The sequence below is a fragment of the Onychostruthus taczanowskii genome, unplaced genomic scaffold, assembly GCF_017590055.1.
Source record: "Onychostruthus taczanowskii isolate IOZ18803 unplaced genomic scaffold, ASM1759005v1 scaffold4, whole genome shotgun sequence".
In the NCBI taxonomy this organism is placed as follows: domain Eukaryota; kingdom Metazoa; phylum Chordata; class Aves; order Passeriformes; family Passeridae; genus Onychostruthus; species Onychostruthus taczanowskii.
This window is the reverse complement of record NW_024501459.1, coordinates 8,085,666-8,105,097: the sequence shown is the minus strand read 5'-3', so window position 1 is coordinate 8,105,097 and position 19,432 is coordinate 8,085,666. Positions and strand designations below refer to the sequence as shown.

Genomic DNA, 19,432 nt, shown 5'->3' with positions numbered 1-19,432 from the left:
GCCCGGCCCGCACCCGGCACACGGGTGTTCAAACTGGAACTGCACGGGTCAGGCGAGGAGTGTCCGCAGTCAGCACCCCCAGCCCACGGTCCCCGCTGTCAGCACCCAGCTCACGCCTGTTTCAGGGCAAGCAAAATCTGTTTGCTAAAACAGCACAGAATGCCAGCGGAGAGCGACTAAAATCTCATTTAGGACTCATTAGGACTGAGTGTGTGTCGTGGATTTGCCACAGAAAAATATTGAAAGTAATGGAATTGCAAAGTGAAAAAAAAATTTAAAAAAACCCCATGAAATTAAGTGAACTACTTTTCTGACTTCAGCTGTGCCCAGTGACAGGATAAGCAGGAATGGTCATAAACTAAAACACAAGAAGAATGGTCTAAACTAAAACACAAGAGGAAGGGTCATAAACTAAAACACAAGAAGCTGCACCTCAGCATGAGGAATTTCTTCACACTGAGGGTGGCAGAGCACTGGAACAGGCTGCCCAGGGAAGTCGTGGAGTCTTCTCCCTCTGGAGACATTAAAAACCCACTGGACATGTTCCTGTGTCACCTGCTCTTGGTGACCCTGCCTTGGCAGGGGCCTTGGACAAGATGATCTCCAGAGGTCCCTTCCAACCATGACAATCCTGTAATTCTATGAAATCATGGAGAATTATAGTGCAGGATGGATCAAAATTTTATAACCAAATTTTTAAGCTGTAAGCTATGCTGCTTAGCTGCCAGCATAGCAGTATACTAGTACTGATCAAAGGAAACACTGGATTCTGACAAAAAGGCATCATTTTTCTAATGTAACAGATATAAGTGTTTTGCCTTTGCATACTCTTTATGTCTTACTAGATAATCTTTAAGTTCCCTTCCAACCCATACCATTCATTGATTCTATGAGCAGATCAGATGAGCCCAAAACTCAGGATTTTGCAAGGTGCTGAGCTTGGGAAAGCAGGTTAATGGCCTGCTCAGGCCCCTACGTGAAGCTGCAAAACCTTTATCCACCTGTGAGAGCCAAAAAGTGGCAACACCACAGGAGCACCTGCACCTCTACTCAGGTGACCACTTTGCTGCTGGAGATGAACACACTTCATGGGATTTTGGTGGAGAAAATTGACCATTAGCCTTGTGAGCAGCACAGAATTCTCATCAGGTGTGTATTTGTATGGGAGAAGAGCCCTTCTCTCTGGCTGAGCATGTACCAGGTGTGCCCTATGGAAATGCCTGGAAGATCAGAGGTCTGGAATGTCTCTCTGAAACAACCTTTTCCATCCATCCACATGTTATTTTCCCCTGCTTTGCCTTGATACTTACACTGAAGGGTTGATAACAGAGGGTTGTGCCCACAAGACCATTCCTGCCACTGACAAGTCCAAAGCAGCCTGCAGTGCTGCAGGTGCCTCAGCACATGGGCAAGAAGCACTAGAGAGGCAAAGAACACACCTTGTGCAAGGCCCATAGGCTGGGCAGCGGTCAGTCCATCAATGCCATCCAAGCTCTGAGGTGTACAAACCCCTTCTGCCCTCAGCACTCCCCTACACAAAGGTTTGGCTTTCTGATGCTTTTTACTGAAGCTGACATCCTAAGTGAAGTGCTACAGAACAAGAAGAAAACTGCTTAAGTCACCCAGCTTTTTCAAAATCTCGCAGTGAGGCATTACAATATCATTAACCACCAAAAAACTCCAAGTTTGAACACCTAATTTATCTGAGATTACTGAAACTTGCTTTAATAACTTTCTTACCAGGGAACAGCGTTTCCCCTGTAGCTAAGCCACACATTGAGACAGCAGATTTTTTTCCCCTTATTTCAAGTGTACATGTGACACTACAAAGTTCAAGAGTAATGGGAAGAAGTCTGAGAGAATTCCTACTACCTGCTCTCAAACTGCTAGGTAAACTCTGTAAGATTATTTCTATAAAATGATGGATTACTGTTGCTACAGGAAGAAATTTAGGTTTTAACCTGTACAACAATACAAACATTTTTCTGCTGAACTCAATGGCTGGTCAGCAGCTTTGACTTCCTTTTTTCATCAACAAAATGCTGTAGACAATCTGTACAATTTCTTAGGCGCTGGAATAAATCTTACAGTAAGTTTCCATGTTCCTTTTGTAACTGAACCTGAATACCACAGAGCTGAGCGGCAGAAGTTGACTTACAGAGCAAGAGCTCCACCGTCAGGCCACTTGCGCAGGGCAGCACATCCTTTAACTGCATCTGTGGCTGCTACTCCATCAAAACCCCAGGTCACATCTGCGGTCCAGTCCCAGCTACCTGAAAACAGCTTTGCTCAGCTTTTGTCCTGGCAGAGATGCTGCAGGGCAACTGTGAAGCAACATTACCTGTGAAAAAAGTCACTGTGACACCCCCAGACTGGGGGGAACCGGGGATCCCGACCCCCTTGGATGGAGAACACAGCCCTCCTTGTCTACCAGCTAAGAGCCAAACGCAGGATGTTTTAGAAAGATCAGAACGCATTTATTGGCAGATACGTGTGTAAACAGAGCACCGGGCAGGAGGCTGGCAGCGGCAGTCCCTTCCCACGCCTCGGTGGGCATCCCCAGCCGGTGCTGCACACTGTCCCTCACGCTTTCTTCCTCCTGGCCCCGCCGGTGCCACCGCCCGCAGGTTTCTGCGGCTGCCGCCGGGCTCCGCTCTTCTTGCCGCTGCGCCCAGGCCGCTGCTGCCGGCGGCCGCGCTTGCCCCGCTTCGACTGCTTCTTGCCCTTGTTGGCAGCGGCCGCCTCGGCCTCCTCCTGCCGCAGCTGCTTGTTGACGGCGCGGGTGATGTCGAGCACCGGCTTCTTTTTGCCCATGTCCCGCAGCAGCTCCAGCTGCCGGCTGCGCTCGGCCGCCAGGTTGCCCAGCAGCGGCTCGAAGCGGCGCTTCTTGCCGCCGCTGCGGGAGGGCGGCTCCGCCGACTCCTTGGGCAGGCGCGGCTGGAAGCGGCCGAGCGAGGCGGTGGAGACGCGGGCCACGCGGGCCACCCGGCGCAGCTCGTCGCGGTCCTGGTGGCCGGTGGGGTGCAGGGGCGCGGCGGGCACGGCGCTCCCGGCGCGGTGCGCTCGGGCCAGGTTGCGCAGCCGGTTCAGCTCGTTGCGAGCCACCCGCTCCCGCTTCTCCCGCCGCAGCCGGGCGAACTGGTCCTCCTCGGGGTCGGCGCCCGCCGGCACCTCCGCCAGCCAGGCGCGGGACGGGTCTCCGCCCGCCCGCCGGTAGCCCCAGCGCCGCCGCCACTCCTTGGCCTGCTCGTCCCACACCAGCGAGGTTTTCTTCTTGCGGCGGATGCCCTTCAGCCGCGCGAACTGCTCCCAGCGCGTCGGCGGCCGCGGCTTCGGCGGCGGCTTCTCCCGCGGCAGGCGGAACGTGGGCTCGGGCAGCTGCGCCACCAGCGGGCCCCCGGCGCCGCCGGCGCGCTCGGCCGGCAGCTCCCAGAGCCGGGACACGAGCAGCTGCGTGTTGTCGCGGGCCAGCGCCCGCAGCAGCGCCTCCCGCCGCGGGCCGGCCCCGCGCAGCGCCGCCGCCGGCGGGGGGTTGCGGTCCACGGCCAGCAAATTGCCCAGGTCGTACTCCAGCTCCAGCTCCTTTTCCACCGTGATGCTCCGCCGCTTCTCCGCCTCCTGCTCCTCGGCGGCCGCCAGCACCGCTTCCACCCGCACGGCCGCCATGGCAGCGGCTCCACGTGCGAGCAGCGCCGCCGCTGCCCCGGAGTGCGGCAAAGCTCCGCCGGGTCAGCGCGCCGGAACCGCCGGGCCCGGAGCCGCCGTGCCCTGGGGGCGGGACGGGCGCAATGCCCGCCGGGAGATGTAGTCCCGTCGCGCCGGCCGCCAGAGGGAGCCATGGCTCCCCGCAGACCCGCCCGGGCCCGCGGCTGCCGGACCCGCGGTGTGCCAGAGGAGCCGTGGTCTGTCAGGGGTCCCGCCGCCATGGCTTAGGGGCATGCGCTTCCAGTCTCAGAATCACAGAATCAATTCGGCTCGAAAAGCCCTCTGAGGACGTCAAGTCCACACTGTGACCAAACATCACCATGTCAGCTAGACCAAGAAACTGAATGCCGTGTCCAGTCTTTCATTAAAAATCTTTAGGGACAGTGACTCCACCACCTCCCTAGGCAGCCCATTCCAGCGTTTAATCACCCTTTCTGTGGAGAAATTATTTCTAATACTCAACCTGAACCTCCCCTGGTGCAGTTCAAGATTATATCCTCTTGTCCTGTCACTATTGCCTGGCAGAAGAGGCCAAACCCTACCTGCTACAACCTCCTTTTGCCTAGTTGTAGAGAGGGATAAGATCACTCCTGAGCCTCTTCTTGTCCAAAACAACCACGGCTCCCTTGGCCGCTCCTCATGGGACTTCACCTTCTGCACCCTTCAGCTATGATACTGATGATCACCAAGGACACTGATGAAATCCCCAGTGACCCCCAGGCTGGGCTTGTGTGGGGTTCAGGGGAGCCCCAAATCGGTCTCCTGCTGCCACCCTGAGTGGTGCTGAGGTGGAGCATACCTGGGAAGACTCAGGACATGAGGGGAGGCAAATGCCAAAAGCAGAGTGGTGGGACCATTGTAGAGTCAATGGGGCTCTGCAGCTTCCCTTTCCTTTGCCTGCGGTAAGGATGTGCTGTGGCATCCAAACACTGAGACTGTGACACAGGAACATATATATTTTTCCCTTTTTTTTTTTTTTTTTTTTTTTTTTTTTTGTGTGTGCTCCTTGCAGGATCAAAATTCAAGTGCTGTATGCAGCTCCACCGAGACTGACAGAGGTGTTGTGGATAAATCTGCCCGCAGAAAAGGGAGGGGAGGAACAGCATTTGGGAAGCAGTATCATCTGGCAGATGTCTGAACAGACATAAGTGAGGTGATTGGGGTGACATGGTGTGCTCCTAAAGGTCAGCTGGGTCACAGATACCGCCATGCTATTTTTAAACAAATGGGCTACAGAAGAATCCTTTTATAGCTATACAGTGATTTGGCTTGTGTGGCCATGATATTTTGAGCTGATCCCTGGTGCCCTAAAAACAAGCTCATGATAGCACTTAGCTGTAGTGAAGGAAAATGATGGGTGTTTTTATAGAAGGTACAGTTCTCTTCTAAGTTATTATCCCTTCTTTGCCTTTACATTAGTTTTGGAGTGCTGGAAATGATTCTGAGTGCAATGCCACAGCAGTGTTGTTGAAATGAAACAAAATGCTGTGTTTATAAGGTGAGGACAAATAACTGATGCTCAAATTCTAATGGCTAGCATAACACAACTTACCCATAGTCTAACCTGGAGTTTTTTTTCCCTCAAGTCAACCGTTTTGAGCATGATTTGTGGAGCAACAGAATCCCTATGCATTTAAATCCAAGCTGGTTGGTATGGACTATTTTCTTGTTTACCACAAGATGGCATTGGATAATATTTTGTGCCTTGGGTAGCTCATACTTTCACCTGGAATTGCAGATAAAACTAATTTTAAAGACAGTTCTTTGAAGAGGTGTATAGGCACTGTCTAGATTTAGGCATAAATTTGAACTTTTGAACTGCAAGGCCCACTGTTTTGTTAAAGTCTGGTTAATACCTTTACACTGACCCAGGTACCCTCCTGTTTTATCATTCTGCAGCTAACTCACAGAGTTCCTTTGGTCTGTATTTGTACAAAGTCCAGAATGCTTCAGTTAGATGCCTTGGGTTGAGAGGACATCGTCTCTTGCACTTCCAAAGTTGCTTGAACTGTTAATGATTACCACTGGAATAGCAGAAGGAGTGCATGCCAGGAACTGACATGCACTGAAAACATGTAGAGGGATCTCAGAAGGTAAAAATTACATTCTGGAAACTGCTGTGTTGATCTGAATTCCACCCTTTTTCTGTATTCCAGGAATCTGCATCTCAGAGCACGACCCTGCTTTTGGAGTTTGCAGTTTGTGCTTTCACGGTGTGGTTGGGAAGGTGGTAGTTGGAAGAATATTGGAAAAGATTTGTGTACAGAGATTTGTAAATAGTCATGGATATTTTGGGAAACTGTCCCCTTCTGAGGAGGGGGACTGTAGTAATCACAGCCTTTGAACTTGTACTCCCAGCTTAGAGCTGGGGATTGCAGCCAGGTACATGGCTTCTGTTAAAGGAAATAGATGTGTGTGTACTTCTGCAAATCTGGGCCTTCCAAAAGGTGAAAGGGTAATACCAATGTCCAGTTATAGAAACAGCTTTTAGGAAATGAATGATTTATTATCTCATGTTAAATCAGCCTTTTAAAAATACTTTCCCAGCAATTTTTAAAAGAATGAATTTTTAGAAGTGTTTATTCATTTTGATCATCTCTGTTCTGGAGTTCCTGTGTTCCTTTTGGCATATCAAATATCACATTTCACAGACTGCCTGTTGGTTGTGCTCAGCTATAGGGTTCGACAACAGCTAACTGTGGGCACTTACAATCCATAGATAATTAAACAATTTCATCCTTGCTCTCCCTTTCCCTGAGGTACTTTACCCATTCAGTATGAGCAATAGCAATACATGTCACAGTATGTGCATATATGTGCTTAGTGCTGTACTCTTTCCTTGCTTTCTTTACTGGGAGGTGACCGGGCAGAGTTTGGATTCTCTTGCAAAATGCAGTTTTTATTTGAGATGAAGAATGCTGTAGAGTTTTGGGTCTTTTTTTTTTTTTTTAACCACATGAAAAATTTAGCTGCATGAGAAACATAATATGGCAGAGTGTAATTTACAGAAACACTTGTCCAAAAGATTATTTGAAAGCATAATGCAAGATATAAGTGATGCACCAAAAAAACCTACAGCATCAGCGTGACATACCATCAGGTTTGTTTTTCTTGTGAGAAAGAATAAAGAATTATCCTACTTAACTTTTATTTTTGTAGTTTCTGTTCATCTGGCTGCAACTTGAAGTTTGTGTTTGATAGGAGCTGATCTAATGTACAGGATTCATGTCTCACTGTTAGTGATACCATTAACTTAGATTTACTCTTCAAACTTTTGCCAATTACCTCTGGATGGCAGTAGATGTAGTTACAAGATGATTCAATCAATTCATAAGCCTGCTGTGAGGATTGTTATGAAGAACACTTTTATCAGGCAAACTCAAAGTGCTGATAATTTTGGAAAATAGTAGAAAGTGCCCTTAAAATATCCACACTATCTCCGAATAATTCCCTTCCACTGACTTTGTTAAGTACATTTTGAAGTAAAAATCTGTGCTGTAGGATTTTTTTCTGAAAGGGAGAAGTTGATTGCTCACTGAAGCTATATAAAGTACAACAATTTATGGACCCAATTCTGCTTCCTGATACATTTTTTTTACCCCTGTAACATACATTTCATGTATTTCAGCATGTATCCTATTTCCTGGGACATACAAGTGCTTTTTCAGTCCAAATAACAAAACACAGGAATGCAAATTTGGCTAAACTCTTTCCTAGTCACTAGTCCATATAATGTAAAAAAACTGTCTGTAAGGAATAAAAAAAATTACAAAGATTTAAGGCACTCTCTTTTATAAAATGTGCAAGTTGACTTCAGCAGTATAACAAAAATACATTTGGTAGTCAGAGCTTTTCCTGTTACAAGAATTATATTACTTATTTCAAATAATAGGGCATTCCTTCTCATGGTTTCACCACTGAAAGGCCTTACTAGGAACCTCAAAGGGGACATGCTTAGTTCTAAACAAGTTGTGTTGATGGGGATTATATTGTCTGTGCTCACACACTTCAAAACATTTCTGGCTGGTTTGTAAATGAGTAGGTTTAAATTTTGTGTCCAAATATTTCATGTGATTATAGCAGAATGCTGCATTTATGGAAAAAAACACCAAAACCAGTGCAGATGAAAGTCAGGAGGCTGTAGCTCTAGTTCCAAAACCTAAGACTAGGTAGTTTGGAATGCAGTTACAAGTGGATAACTAAGCAGAGCCTGATTTTTGGTGCAGAAGCCAGAACACAGATAGCTGTTGAGATAGCAGGGAGATTTGGATGACTGCAGGCTCTGTGGAAAGTGATGGGTAGACCAGAATCTATTTTCATCATTTGACTGGTTGTGACTGTGTGGTTTAACTGAACTGATTTTGGGTAAACAAAACAAAGCTAAGCTAATTTGAGGCCTTCCCAAGTGCTTGATGCCTATCTTGCTATGCATTAGGGAATCAGACTGAGAACAGATTGTGATGTGGTTTGCTTTTTTTATGAGCTTAACTGTGACCTGATTTTTGTTTGAGAAAGTTTTCTTGTAGCACAGTCTTAATATTAGAAATACCAGCAATGGTGTGGCTTGGTTTTGTTGGGTGTTTTTTAGGATAATTTAAAGAACAGAATGAGAACTTTATCTGGCAGTGATGGAAAGAATGGCAACGTAGTAACACATGCCTGTTCCAGGGTCAGTCCTTCTTATCATCTGTCTAGAGTAGACCTACTTTTTGGCATAAGATTACTTCTACAAGTTAAAAAAAGCCAATGAACACATTTCCTTCTTTAGAACAAATCTGTCATGCTCAGAGACTTGTCCTTGATTAAGTCTGCACTTACAAACAGAAGAACAAAACAAGTTCCCCTGTTCTTGGGTTGGGTTGGAATTATCTCCAACACTGGAAGTGAAAAACATTAAAGTCTTCATCCATGACATAAAAGATTGGCTATAGTCATTACTGATTTTTGTTGACAGAGGGACACAAGACAAATTAAATGGGGCAAGAGGTTCAATACCATGAATCTGAGAGAAAGATAAATGTACGTCTGCTGGCAATGACTATGCCAGTTCCTATATTCTTTTGCTTTGTGAGTCAGAAATAATCCCTGTCCCAGCAGTGGCCTTCTTAGGACATGTTTTCAATAGAAAAATCTCATCCTTTTATGTGCATGTACATATACTCCATGCATGTGATTAAACCTATGCAGATAACAGCATTCACATTCCTCTTGGTAAAAGAAAAAAATATGAGGCCAGATCGTAAAGCAAGACAATACAATGCACTCAGGACCATGACTCTTCAGGAACCTTTTGGGGAAATTTGAGCCTGAGACTAGACATAGGTCCAAGCATCATTTGATACACACACCACAACCATTTAATGCACCTCAACTGCCTGAATCTTCTCCCAGCCCTTGAAGGATGACATGGAGATGCCTGCTATGTCCTGCTTGCCAAAGGTGTCTTCAACACTTCAGCACTACTTGACAGCAAGAAAAAGGCTTCCCAAACATGGTTTGTAACCTCTTATCCTTCATTTTTCCATTCATCAATAAAGCTGATCTGTCAGGATGGACTTTTGTCGTCAGTGTGTTTTTAAACCATTTTGTTCTTAAAGCTACATTAAAGACTTCAAGGTGTTGCTAATACATTCCCAGTTGATAGTTATTAATGAAATGGGAAAATAGTTTTGGTTTAGATTTAGGACACTTTAAGAGTTCAGTCCAAGATATTGAGGAGAATTTCAACCCCATGTAACTGCAGGTGAGTTTTGCAAGACAAGAATAATCTGTAAACTTCTGTGAGCTTCTACCTAGGATATATGTTGTGTCTTAGAGTAAATTAGGAGAAATTCTCTTAAACAAATATTATTCATTTTGAATGTCATACAGCCTAGGGCTGTGGCTCTACATCATTACCAAGTGACGACAGATTTGGTTAAAATAGTTCTTCTGCTGAAAAAGAAGTCCTGGAGATTAACGTAGTCAGTTCACACGTTTCAGGCCATGCTCACAGGGCAGCTGAATCAGCATAGCTTCTGGGGTGGGGTGGGAGTGTGAATTTGTGGCTAGGCATTTGAGAGGGAACAGCAATCTCTCAAACTGGTTCTTTTCCTGAGGGAATTAACCACAGCTTGACTCACAATCAGAGACAGCTTTCCTTGGAAAAGCAATCCCAGTTTGTACCTATACAGCCTACCAAACCTCTTCTTGAAGAAGTCTGTCTTGTAAAGGTGGCTTAACTACTCTTGTAGCTGCAGAGACCTCCCATACCTCTTCCTGTAGCAACCAGAGTTCACAGCTTGCTGTGGTGAGGGAATATGGCAGCAATTTGCTCTTACCTTCTTATAATATACTATAAACTAAACAAGTTGCTACACAGACTGCTCAGTCATTCCTGCAAAAGGTTTGGGAACATCTCAGATGGGTGGAGTGGGAATAGCTGGATGCAGCAATGACGTTGGCCATCACAAAGTAACCTCTCTGCTGCTGCTGCTGCTGCTGAATCAGAGCTCTCAGAGCTGGGGCAGGAAATCCCTGTCCTAATCTGCAGTCAGGGCTCTTGAGTCCTTGGAGGAGATGAGACTCTCCGAGCTGCTCAGAGCCTCCCTCATGCTGCCACAAACCCAGATCAGCTGTTCTGCACAGTGCATCTTTATTCTTTTTGGTTTCTGCAATGTGCCTCTGCTCCTCAGCAACTGTACTACATGATAAGGGACAAAACAGGATAGATTCTCAATTTTCAGAATCCTACAGGTACTGTGGGAACTGCTCAATCTGAAATTTTTCTGAGTTACTAAGGAAATGTTAAAGCAGGGCAGGGCAATTTTGTGTGTAGCAGTAGTTACAAGCAATAAAATGAAAATAAATATACATATTCACACAATAAACAAAAGGGACAAAATAGAAGGTTTGCTTCTTTAGCCAAGGGTGCATGAATTACTTAGTCCACAACACTGTTAACTGTTGGTTTAAAACCTGCAGATTTCTCATACAACTTTGCTTCTTGGACTGTCTGTCAGTGTGAGGTACTGTATGGAAATACAAATGTTTCCTGGGCTGCGTTGTTGGTCCTTGTTGCCCCTTTCTCTACAGCATTTACAGGGCCAAACATGTACATTCTCTAGCTGCCCAAATATCCCTGGCTCTGAAAAAGGACACCTTCCCTTTCTATTGGAGATGATGCTACACCTGCCTCCTCTCTGGGCTTTCAAATACTTGCTTTGCTCCATCCAGAATATGCTATCTGGTGTGCCTTGGAGATTCTCTATAAAAACAATCACCTAGATATTTGTTTTCCTCTCATCACTTTCATTCCCTTCTGTTGTTCCTTCTTCTTCACAGCTTTAAAGCATATGCAGGATCATAGAATAGTTTGGGCTGGAAGGGACCTTTGGAGCCCACTTAGTCCTTCCTGCCTGCACAGAGCAGGGACATCTACAATTCAATCTACAAAGCCCATTAATCCTTGAAACATGTGTTGACTTACTTGCCCCTGTATTTGAAGCTGCTCCTCATAGCCTGTGCTGTACTCTGATCATGCCCATGAGTGTTTCTAATTACTGCTGTGATGCACCAAGCTTGAATTCCCATGATCTGTGAGGAAATCTTGCTGCAGTCCTGTCCTGTCTCTGGACTGTTTTGTTGGTGGGCAGAGCAGGCACTTTCAGTGTCCAGGTGCTGTGTTCCAGCTGGAACAGAGGCTACCCAAAGTTAAGGGGAATAAAAGAATATTTATTGAAGTGCCTTCAAAGGCCACACCCTGGAAGTACCAGAGCCACGGCTTTGGTTCTGCCCAGATGGCTCCCAGATGGAAGCAAAAAGAGGGCTTGGTCACAAGATCTCACATTTTTATAAGTTTTGGTCCATTAGCATATTGGAGCTAATTGTCCAATTACAGCCCAGCCCATGAAGTCCCATCCTTCTCATTTTTTCTCTCTTCAGTCCGCGTTGTTTCTACTCTTGGGCCTGAGATCTGGATCCGGCTGTCCTTGGGTCCCCAGCTAGAGAAGGCATTGTTGTGTCTAACTACTCTGTGAAGAGAGCTTACTATCCCCTTATATGAAACCCAGACCCACACACCAAAGCAGCACAAAATCAAAAAGGAAAAAAAAAAAAAAAAAGAGAGCTAAACCCCAAGGTATCACAGGTGTGTCAGAGGATGAGTTTCTGGTGCAGGTCTACAGAGCATTTCTGGGGACCTGGCAAACGTACCCACTAAATTGTGTGAGTAAGGCAGGCAGAACTTTCCTACAATACCCTGATGTAAATGCATGATAAATGTGAGTGGTGTGGTAAGTGTGAGAAACAGGTGTTGGTAAGTTTGAGAAAGAGCTGATGGTAAGTTTGAGAAGTAGTTGAGTTGTGGATTAAGCTTGTGACTCAACCCTTATTGATGTTACTGGTCAGTTACAGGATCATGGAAAATCCCAGCTGCATGCTTGCTATGGGCAGTGTTGTGCATTGGAAAGCAATTGCTTTCCACTCATTTGGTAAGGCCTTTCCTGGGTTTTGTAGCATATACCCTTGAAAATACAATCAGAAAGAGTAGATTAAAGACAAGGAAAGCTACATGGAAAAATACTTCATAAATGCCTCTTAGAAGATCAGTAGGGAAGAAGGAGGTGAGCAACATCTCTTTAAATAAATGGTTTGAATGATCACAGCTTTTCCTTCATTCCAATTTACTCAAGCTGTGCAAAACAGCTCTGAGTAAAGCATATTCTCATTATGTTTTTGATGATTAGAGAAAGAAAAAAACAACCCAGTAAATGATTTAGGACTGGACGGAGAATATTCACAGACTGTGTTCAGGCTATGGATTATTATGATGGAAGTATCTGACACTAAGCCTGTCTTTTAAATAAACCCTCTAAACTCAAACAATTTGAACAAAAAGAAAAGTAGATGGATACTATCAAACATCTGTTTAGACAAAAAGGCTGGGTTGGGATTGGAAGTTGAGAGATTTGTGATCATCATCTCAATGGATTTAGCAGTGGTTTTTGAGGTGACATGAAATCTTTGCTTTACATACAGGGAAAATGCACTTTGACTGCAGTATTGATTACTGTTCTCTGGGGCAAAAAAATGGATCTTGCTTTTATGCTTTCACATTTAAGTTTGCATATTCTGTGTAAATTACACTAGTTTAAAATCACATACATATATAAAGAATATATCCTTGCAAACCTGTTTTCTTGCCTCATGTCAGCTAGCTACTTTTGTATTGCAAGTTAGTCACTTGTGTTAGCCCAAGCAGACTGTGTTAAGCATGAATTTCAGAACTTTATGAGCTGGAGCTTCAATCTCTTCCTTTTAGAAACCCCTCAAATTTTTTATATGCAAATTAGCTGAGATGTGATCAAACAGGACACAGGCTATGTTTCTGTGTTGTTTTCATTATAAATTTGGAAAATTCAGCAGATTGTTGCATACTTGCTCTTTGCAAAAAGCCCAGATGAACAAGCCCCCAAAGTGACTTGAAATACTCCTTTGTTTTGCTGTATTTCAGGGTAATGGCATGACAGCAGTTTTCAAGGAAATGTTTCTATCACATTATTCTTCTGTCTGAAAATGGAGGGGATGATAGAGCTTCTAGGTCCAGAAAACACATTTTGACATTAAATGTGTAGCAAACTTTTGCTGTAGTAGCCCTAAAAGCACACTAGTACGTTACCCCTTGTGTTAGATAGAGAAGAGCAAAATTTGGCTAGGTTTCCCACATGTTGTGGGCAGTGAGTGGGGATTTGCCAAGTTAATGAGAGCTAATGCTAGATGAGAACTGTTCAGACAAATCAAAATACTCTGACTGCTACCTTGCTTCATCTCTCAGCTTCACCTTTGGCTAAACTAGGTGGGGAAACTCTTGTTTGCTGCTTCATTCAAGAAGGTACTCAGGCACATGAAGAGTCCTATTCATTTAAGTGAAGTTTGTGTTTAACTGCATGTTTTGAAAGCAAAATTCTCCAGTAGGGTACATCACTGAGCACAAAATCATAAAGCCCTGCATTCTCACCACGATACCAACATGAAGGAGCATGGCTACCAATAGAACATTTGAAAGAGATTGTTGGATGTATGATATGTTTCAATGTACACAACTTTTGGGAAGTACCTCACATGGACACCGTGTATTTGTTCTCAGTGTGAGTCCACTTATCCTCCTTATAGAGTTTGTCAGTAACATTAGTACAACAGCGTCCTCAAGAACTGCTGGCCATGTACATCACTTTATGAGAATTAAAAACTACAAGGCCAAATAATATGTTAATTACCACTTCTGGAAGCAGAAGTGCTCTTGTGACCTTTTTCTGTATGGTACAAACTATTTTTTGAGAGGTTATTTAAATTAATTAAGAAAACTATGTGGGATTTTTATCCAGAAAGCTTTTATAAACTAAATTCTGTCATTGCTACTGTACAGGTCTACAGCCTGAGCCTGGACAGGTGTAACTTGGTGTTGCCTTGAGTTACATCAGCTTTGCCAGCTACCGGAGCCTGCTTTTGTGCACAGCCTGTCAGTGGGACTGATTAGAAGGGCACGGCTTTACAGCATCTGGCCAGAGTTGCTCTGTTTTGTTTGTTTCTGAGGGTACAGTATGGGCACAATAGGTACAAAGGGGTTACTAATTGTCTGAGTTGAAAAGGGTGTGGAAGGGGAAAAAATAATGAAGATACTCCAGACAATTAGTAACATCCTTGTAACTTGCATTACATACTCACACAGGCACTGTGAATGAGACTTCAGGAAGGCAGCTTTTCCCATCTATTCCCTACAGTTTCCTGAGATTTTTTAAAAATTTTCTCAAAAGAACACATTGATGTTTGTGGGCTAGAAGGATTGTGTCAAAAATTAAAAAATCACACATTTGCAGCCTTGTGAAAGGGAAGGACCTCCAGAAGCTGCAGTGATGATAATTGTGCCTCTAAGCCATGCTCATTTGTGTTTGGTTCTCCAGACTTTTTATTCTTTGTTCTGTCCCCTGAAAGCTCTCAAATCTTTCTTAAGCTTTGATACCCCAAATGAAAATCGGTAACATGACTCCCAAGTCTGGCCAATGAACATCCTGCCTTTCTTTTAGTACCCCAAAGAGTAAGAATGGTTTGGGTTTGGTTTTTTTGTCTCTTTTTTCCAGCACCACACACTTGATTCATATTCAGCTCATGAGAGAGTGTAACACCATTTTGTACACAACTGCTTCCTTGTGTAAAATATAGTCCATTTTAAATTAAATTGGAAACAATAAGATGAGCATCTCAATAACATATTAACTCTTGCAGTCCAGACCTGTATGGAGATGACTAAGGCCTCATGGAATGGGACCAACATTGATTATCTGATACTGTACTTGCATTGTACAGATGAATAGAAGAATATTGAACATGTAAATCAAGTGAAGAGCAAAATAGCAAACAGACCGAGTGAAGCCATCTGAATTCTTCACTCAGAAGTGAAACTGGCAGGGAATTGTGAAACTGGCAGAGAACTGGGAGAAAGGACTGCAAAGCTTCAGAATTTTCTAGGGAGCTGCCTAGAAAAGGCAGGGTGAACAATCCCTTTGGCTGCCACAGACAGCAAGTCCCGTAGTGGTGATCAACAATGCTTTTTGTGGAAACCTGAAGCAGACCATAAAGCTCTCAACAAAGACATTTTGAAATGTCAAGAATCCTGCAATTGACAACAGAATGTCACTTGGGAAAAAGCACATCTTGACACCAAAGCAGATGGCAGATGAGACAATTGAGCACTATGTCATATAGCTGTACAATAAAGCAAAGTCAAATGAATTTGACCAGATAGCACCCTAATTTTTGATTAATAATTTGTCTTCAAACATATCACCAGGTGAAAACAGGGTACAGGAAACTCCTCTACCATGAATAGCTGGGGCTGGCACGACCTAATGAAAAGCTGTGCTCTGTTCCTTTTATAAATTCAGAATTTGTACTGGAACTGTCTTTCAAGAAGAAGGCCTAAGCTGTCAGAGTTTTGAAAAGTGTGTATGAACAAAATACTATCTATTCTAACTCTACAAAGCATGTAATCATTTAAATGTGGAACACTGCTCCTCATCTCATCTAATTTAAAATTTTCTTACTCTGTTTTCCCATTTGTACAGTCCGGTGGATTTAAATGGATTTCATTGTTTTTCACTTTTGTGTAAATGAAATGGAAATTGTCATCCTGAAACTGGAGTGAAAATTTATGTGCAACGGCCTGATCCTCATTTAGTAAGACATCACTTTGAGCTTCTCTAACTGTGTAACAGAATTGTGAAACAAATGTGAATGTAATCTATACAGTCAATAGATGTAAAATAGATTTTGTATCAGAAAGCATTAGGGCTGAAAATGGCTTTGCTCCTTAGGATCTGAGCATAGATGAATTAATTTCTACTCACATATGCACTCTTATGGTGAGCCAAAATTTAACTGGAGGCCTGGAGGCAGTTAGAATTAGAAATTAGAGTATTTACACACTCAGAAACTTAGTCTAAAAAGAAAATGAGATCCACCTAGTCCCTCATTAATTTCCAGGTGTCTTCTTGTTAGTTATCTTTATTTTAGCAAGTACTTTATAGAACATGATTAGTCTTTACAGAATACTGAAATTTTGTTAAAAAATACCTTGAGCTTAATTTGCACAATAATTCATTTATTGGGAAGTATTATTGAGAAGCATTTGACAATAAAGGTCTCTAAATATTTAAAATTCAAGTGCCGGAGAGGATCTCATCACATTAGGAAGCAATCAACCATCTTGAGACAGGTTAATAAAAGCATCTTAAACTCATCATCAAAAGGCACTCTTGATTTCCATTATTAGGCACAGGACTCTGAATGATTCATTGATCACATTTTCTCTGTTCAACAAAAATATCATGAGCTGAAAGGTTTCAAGATATGCAACATGAGAGGATTTTTTTTCTGCCTCACAACTACATTTGACAGATGACCTTTAGTCTTTCTTTCACATTAGTGAGATATTTAACAAAAATAATGTAGATACATTTTTCAGTGTTATCCCATGCACATGCTCACAGAATCCTCTATTTGGTACCACACAGTAAACAGATAAAAGAGCCTTCTGTAAATGCCTCCATTATAAATAAATGCCCTGCTTTTCTGTGAATGCATGTAGTTAACCTGATACTGTTTCACAGGGAGGCTGGTGCATGTGTAGATCTACAGGATGTTTTCAGGAGGTTGTGTAGTCTGTTTGCATCCCTTCCATCCAGCAAGCCAACAACTGCATTTGGATCTCCAAAGTATCAAGAGGTTCCATGCATTTTGGTTTACGCCTTTGCTGTTGTGCAGCTCAGGGAGTGGACTGTGGCTTGGCTTTCCATCCTGAGTGCACCTGAAGTTTCCTGGCTGGGGTACAAATAACAAGGGAGCTGTGACGCTGAGGACATCCTCAGCCAAGTGCTCACCCAGGGTCCTGGGCAGATTTGCACAGTCTGTGCAGAAATATTGCTGTGAGTGCCAGAGCTGGCAGCTGAAGGTGACTCAAGTATGAGCTGCAGTCACACCTCTGGATCATGGCGATGTTCCCATTTTCACTGCTTCTTCAGCCCTGGCAGGTATCTCATCCTGCTGAAACTTCAGGTCACAGATGTTGTGGAGGGCACAAGATTGCACAAAAGTGTTGTGATAGCTGCGTCAGCCCAGAGCTCCTCTGGCATGTCAGTGATGCTCACTGCACATCTCACTCTGTCTGCTGTGCAGGTAGAAGCTGAAGACACTCCACGGAAGTCAATAAACTTGAAAACTTTGGCCTTGTCTGTCTGAAGACCTTTCTCTGCAGAATAGGAGGGAACAAGGAGAGTGTTCTGCTGGGATGAGCTGATACCCCTGAACTCTGCAGGTGCAGCGGGGAGGGAGGTGAGAAGTAGGCAGACAGCATCACGGAACAGCTGGCAGAGCATGGTGAGCTCAAGGTCACCTGGCTGTTGGCTCAAATCCATACAAAAAAACCATAACCAGGCAATTAGTCAGGCCGTCAACTCTAAAAAAAAAAAAAAAAAAAAAAAAAGAACAAAACCCCAAAAAAACCCCCATGGAAATAGCTGAGCCATGTAATTGTTCTGCAAGGGTGTCTGGGTTCTGCCAGCACCCTTTGGAAGGCCACCATGGGTAGAAACTGGGACCATCTCTGTTCATTACCAAGGTAATAGTTGTGGATTGAACTCCGTGTTGTTTTACTTCAATATCTGCCTGAAAACAGATTCAAAATATGTTCTCAAATGGATTAGGGATTCCTGGTGATTTTTCAACTTCTCTTGGGATGAAGAGGTGGATGGCTGAAGGCAGCAATGCTTTGATGCAAGATGCCTGCTAGAGTGTATAGTACAGGCTCGGAAGAGAAGCTTTTCCTGTCTCTGAGGCTTTTACAAGGTTCCATCAATTCTGAGACATTTGAGTCTTTCTTCCCCCCCTCTATTAATAAACACAAAAGTGTGGAAAATTACCCTAATCTTCTTCCAAAGAGGATGTGCCTCCAGAATCACTTCCAGTACCGGGGACCTCAGAGTTCTGCTACCATATTTAGAGGCGATAAAAACAGTCCTTTTCTGACCAAAATCCAAATATAGTCTATTTCTTTCTGCCAACTGAAAATGCACCTTTTTATTTCATTCAGTTTTGTTTAAATCTAACTTTGTTCCAAACTTTTCATTCTATAAATGTCTCTTTCACTCTGATTATTTAAATAAAGTGGGATAGTGCCCAATTTAGTGAACTGAATTAGTATGCTGCTGAATGTGCCTGCTATTGTCATTCTGCTAGGGCTTGTGCTCTGTTCCTGTTACAATTTCTCCCTGATTTTGGTGAATTTACACAAGACCTGTAGCCAGCCCATGAAGGACAGTTTACCACAGGCAGCTGTATTTTACAAATTTAAGTGCTATAGTTGCTACTTCTACATGATTTTTCAAAGTTTTCACGCTGGAGGGAATATACTGGTTTCTATTTGGCCAGGCTTTATGGTTAGGAACTGGCAGTAGGTGTCAGTGATACCCTGAGACATCTGAGCCTGCCTGTCTTGTGTCTTGTGGTGTGCCAGATCCTGGTTTCCAAAACATTCAGCTGATCTTCAGCTTGGCAGCATGACATCTTCATCTGTGGTGGGCTCCTCTCTCTGGGAGGTGGGAAACATGGAGCTCCAGAGTCCCTGGGAACATCAAGAAGCAGAAGAGATCACACAGGAGCGTGGGGTATGTTGCTGTGTTGGTAACCTCTACTAGCTTTAGGCACCCACACTTGAGAGCCACACAGAGCTGGTTGTTCAGGCTTCTTGTAGAGCCAGTGGAGAGAAACAAGAAATACCAAGATACTCTGGATAACTTCTTTGAGACAAGACAAAGCTTGCCCCAGAAGTGCCTGTTTCTCTTCAGCAATCTTAGTGACAATTTAGTAACCCAAGTATAGCCCTCATTAGTAAGTGTCACAGGTAGGTGAGATGATCTTACCTTTGTTGTGTGGGTCCTCAACAGGTGGAGACTATTCAAGGTAGGAGGTATATATTCCCTATCCAGAGTATTTTTTTCTCATTTCCTTCTTTTTATTTCTTCTGAAGAAGCTATTTTTTCTCCTCCACACTCCTTTCCTGTTTCTTTTCATCCCTTGTTTAAAATTTTTTTATAGTTCATTTTTCTGCTACACTTCAGTGATTTGAGATGATGATGAGTCTATATAAATGGGCTTGGCAATGAGTTTACTGAAGGAATTCCTTGAAAACATTTGC

The 19,432-nt window shown here is 43.8% G+C and overlaps 1 protein-coding gene across 1 annotated transcript; it reads right to left on the bottom strand.

Moving 5' to 3' along the window:
* Positions 1 to 2,455: 2,455 nt before the first annotated feature.
* RRS1 (ribosome biogenesis regulator 1 homolog) lies at positions 2,456 to 3,730 on the bottom strand. Its single transcript, XM_041412746.1, has one exon. It carries the CDS (start codon positions 3,664 to 3,666, stop codon positions 2,584 to 2,586), a length of 1,083 nt encoding a protein of 360 aa, XP_041268680.1. The 5' UTR covers positions 3,667 to 3,730; the 3' UTR covers positions 2,456 to 2,583.
* Positions 3,731 to 19,432: the final 15,702 nt, after the last annotated feature.

Coding starts and splice junctions, on each gene's coding strand:
- RRS1 (XM_041412746.1), bottom strand. CDS start 3,666: ATGGCGGCCGTGCGGGTGGAAGCGGTGCTGGCGGCCGCCGAGGAGCAG.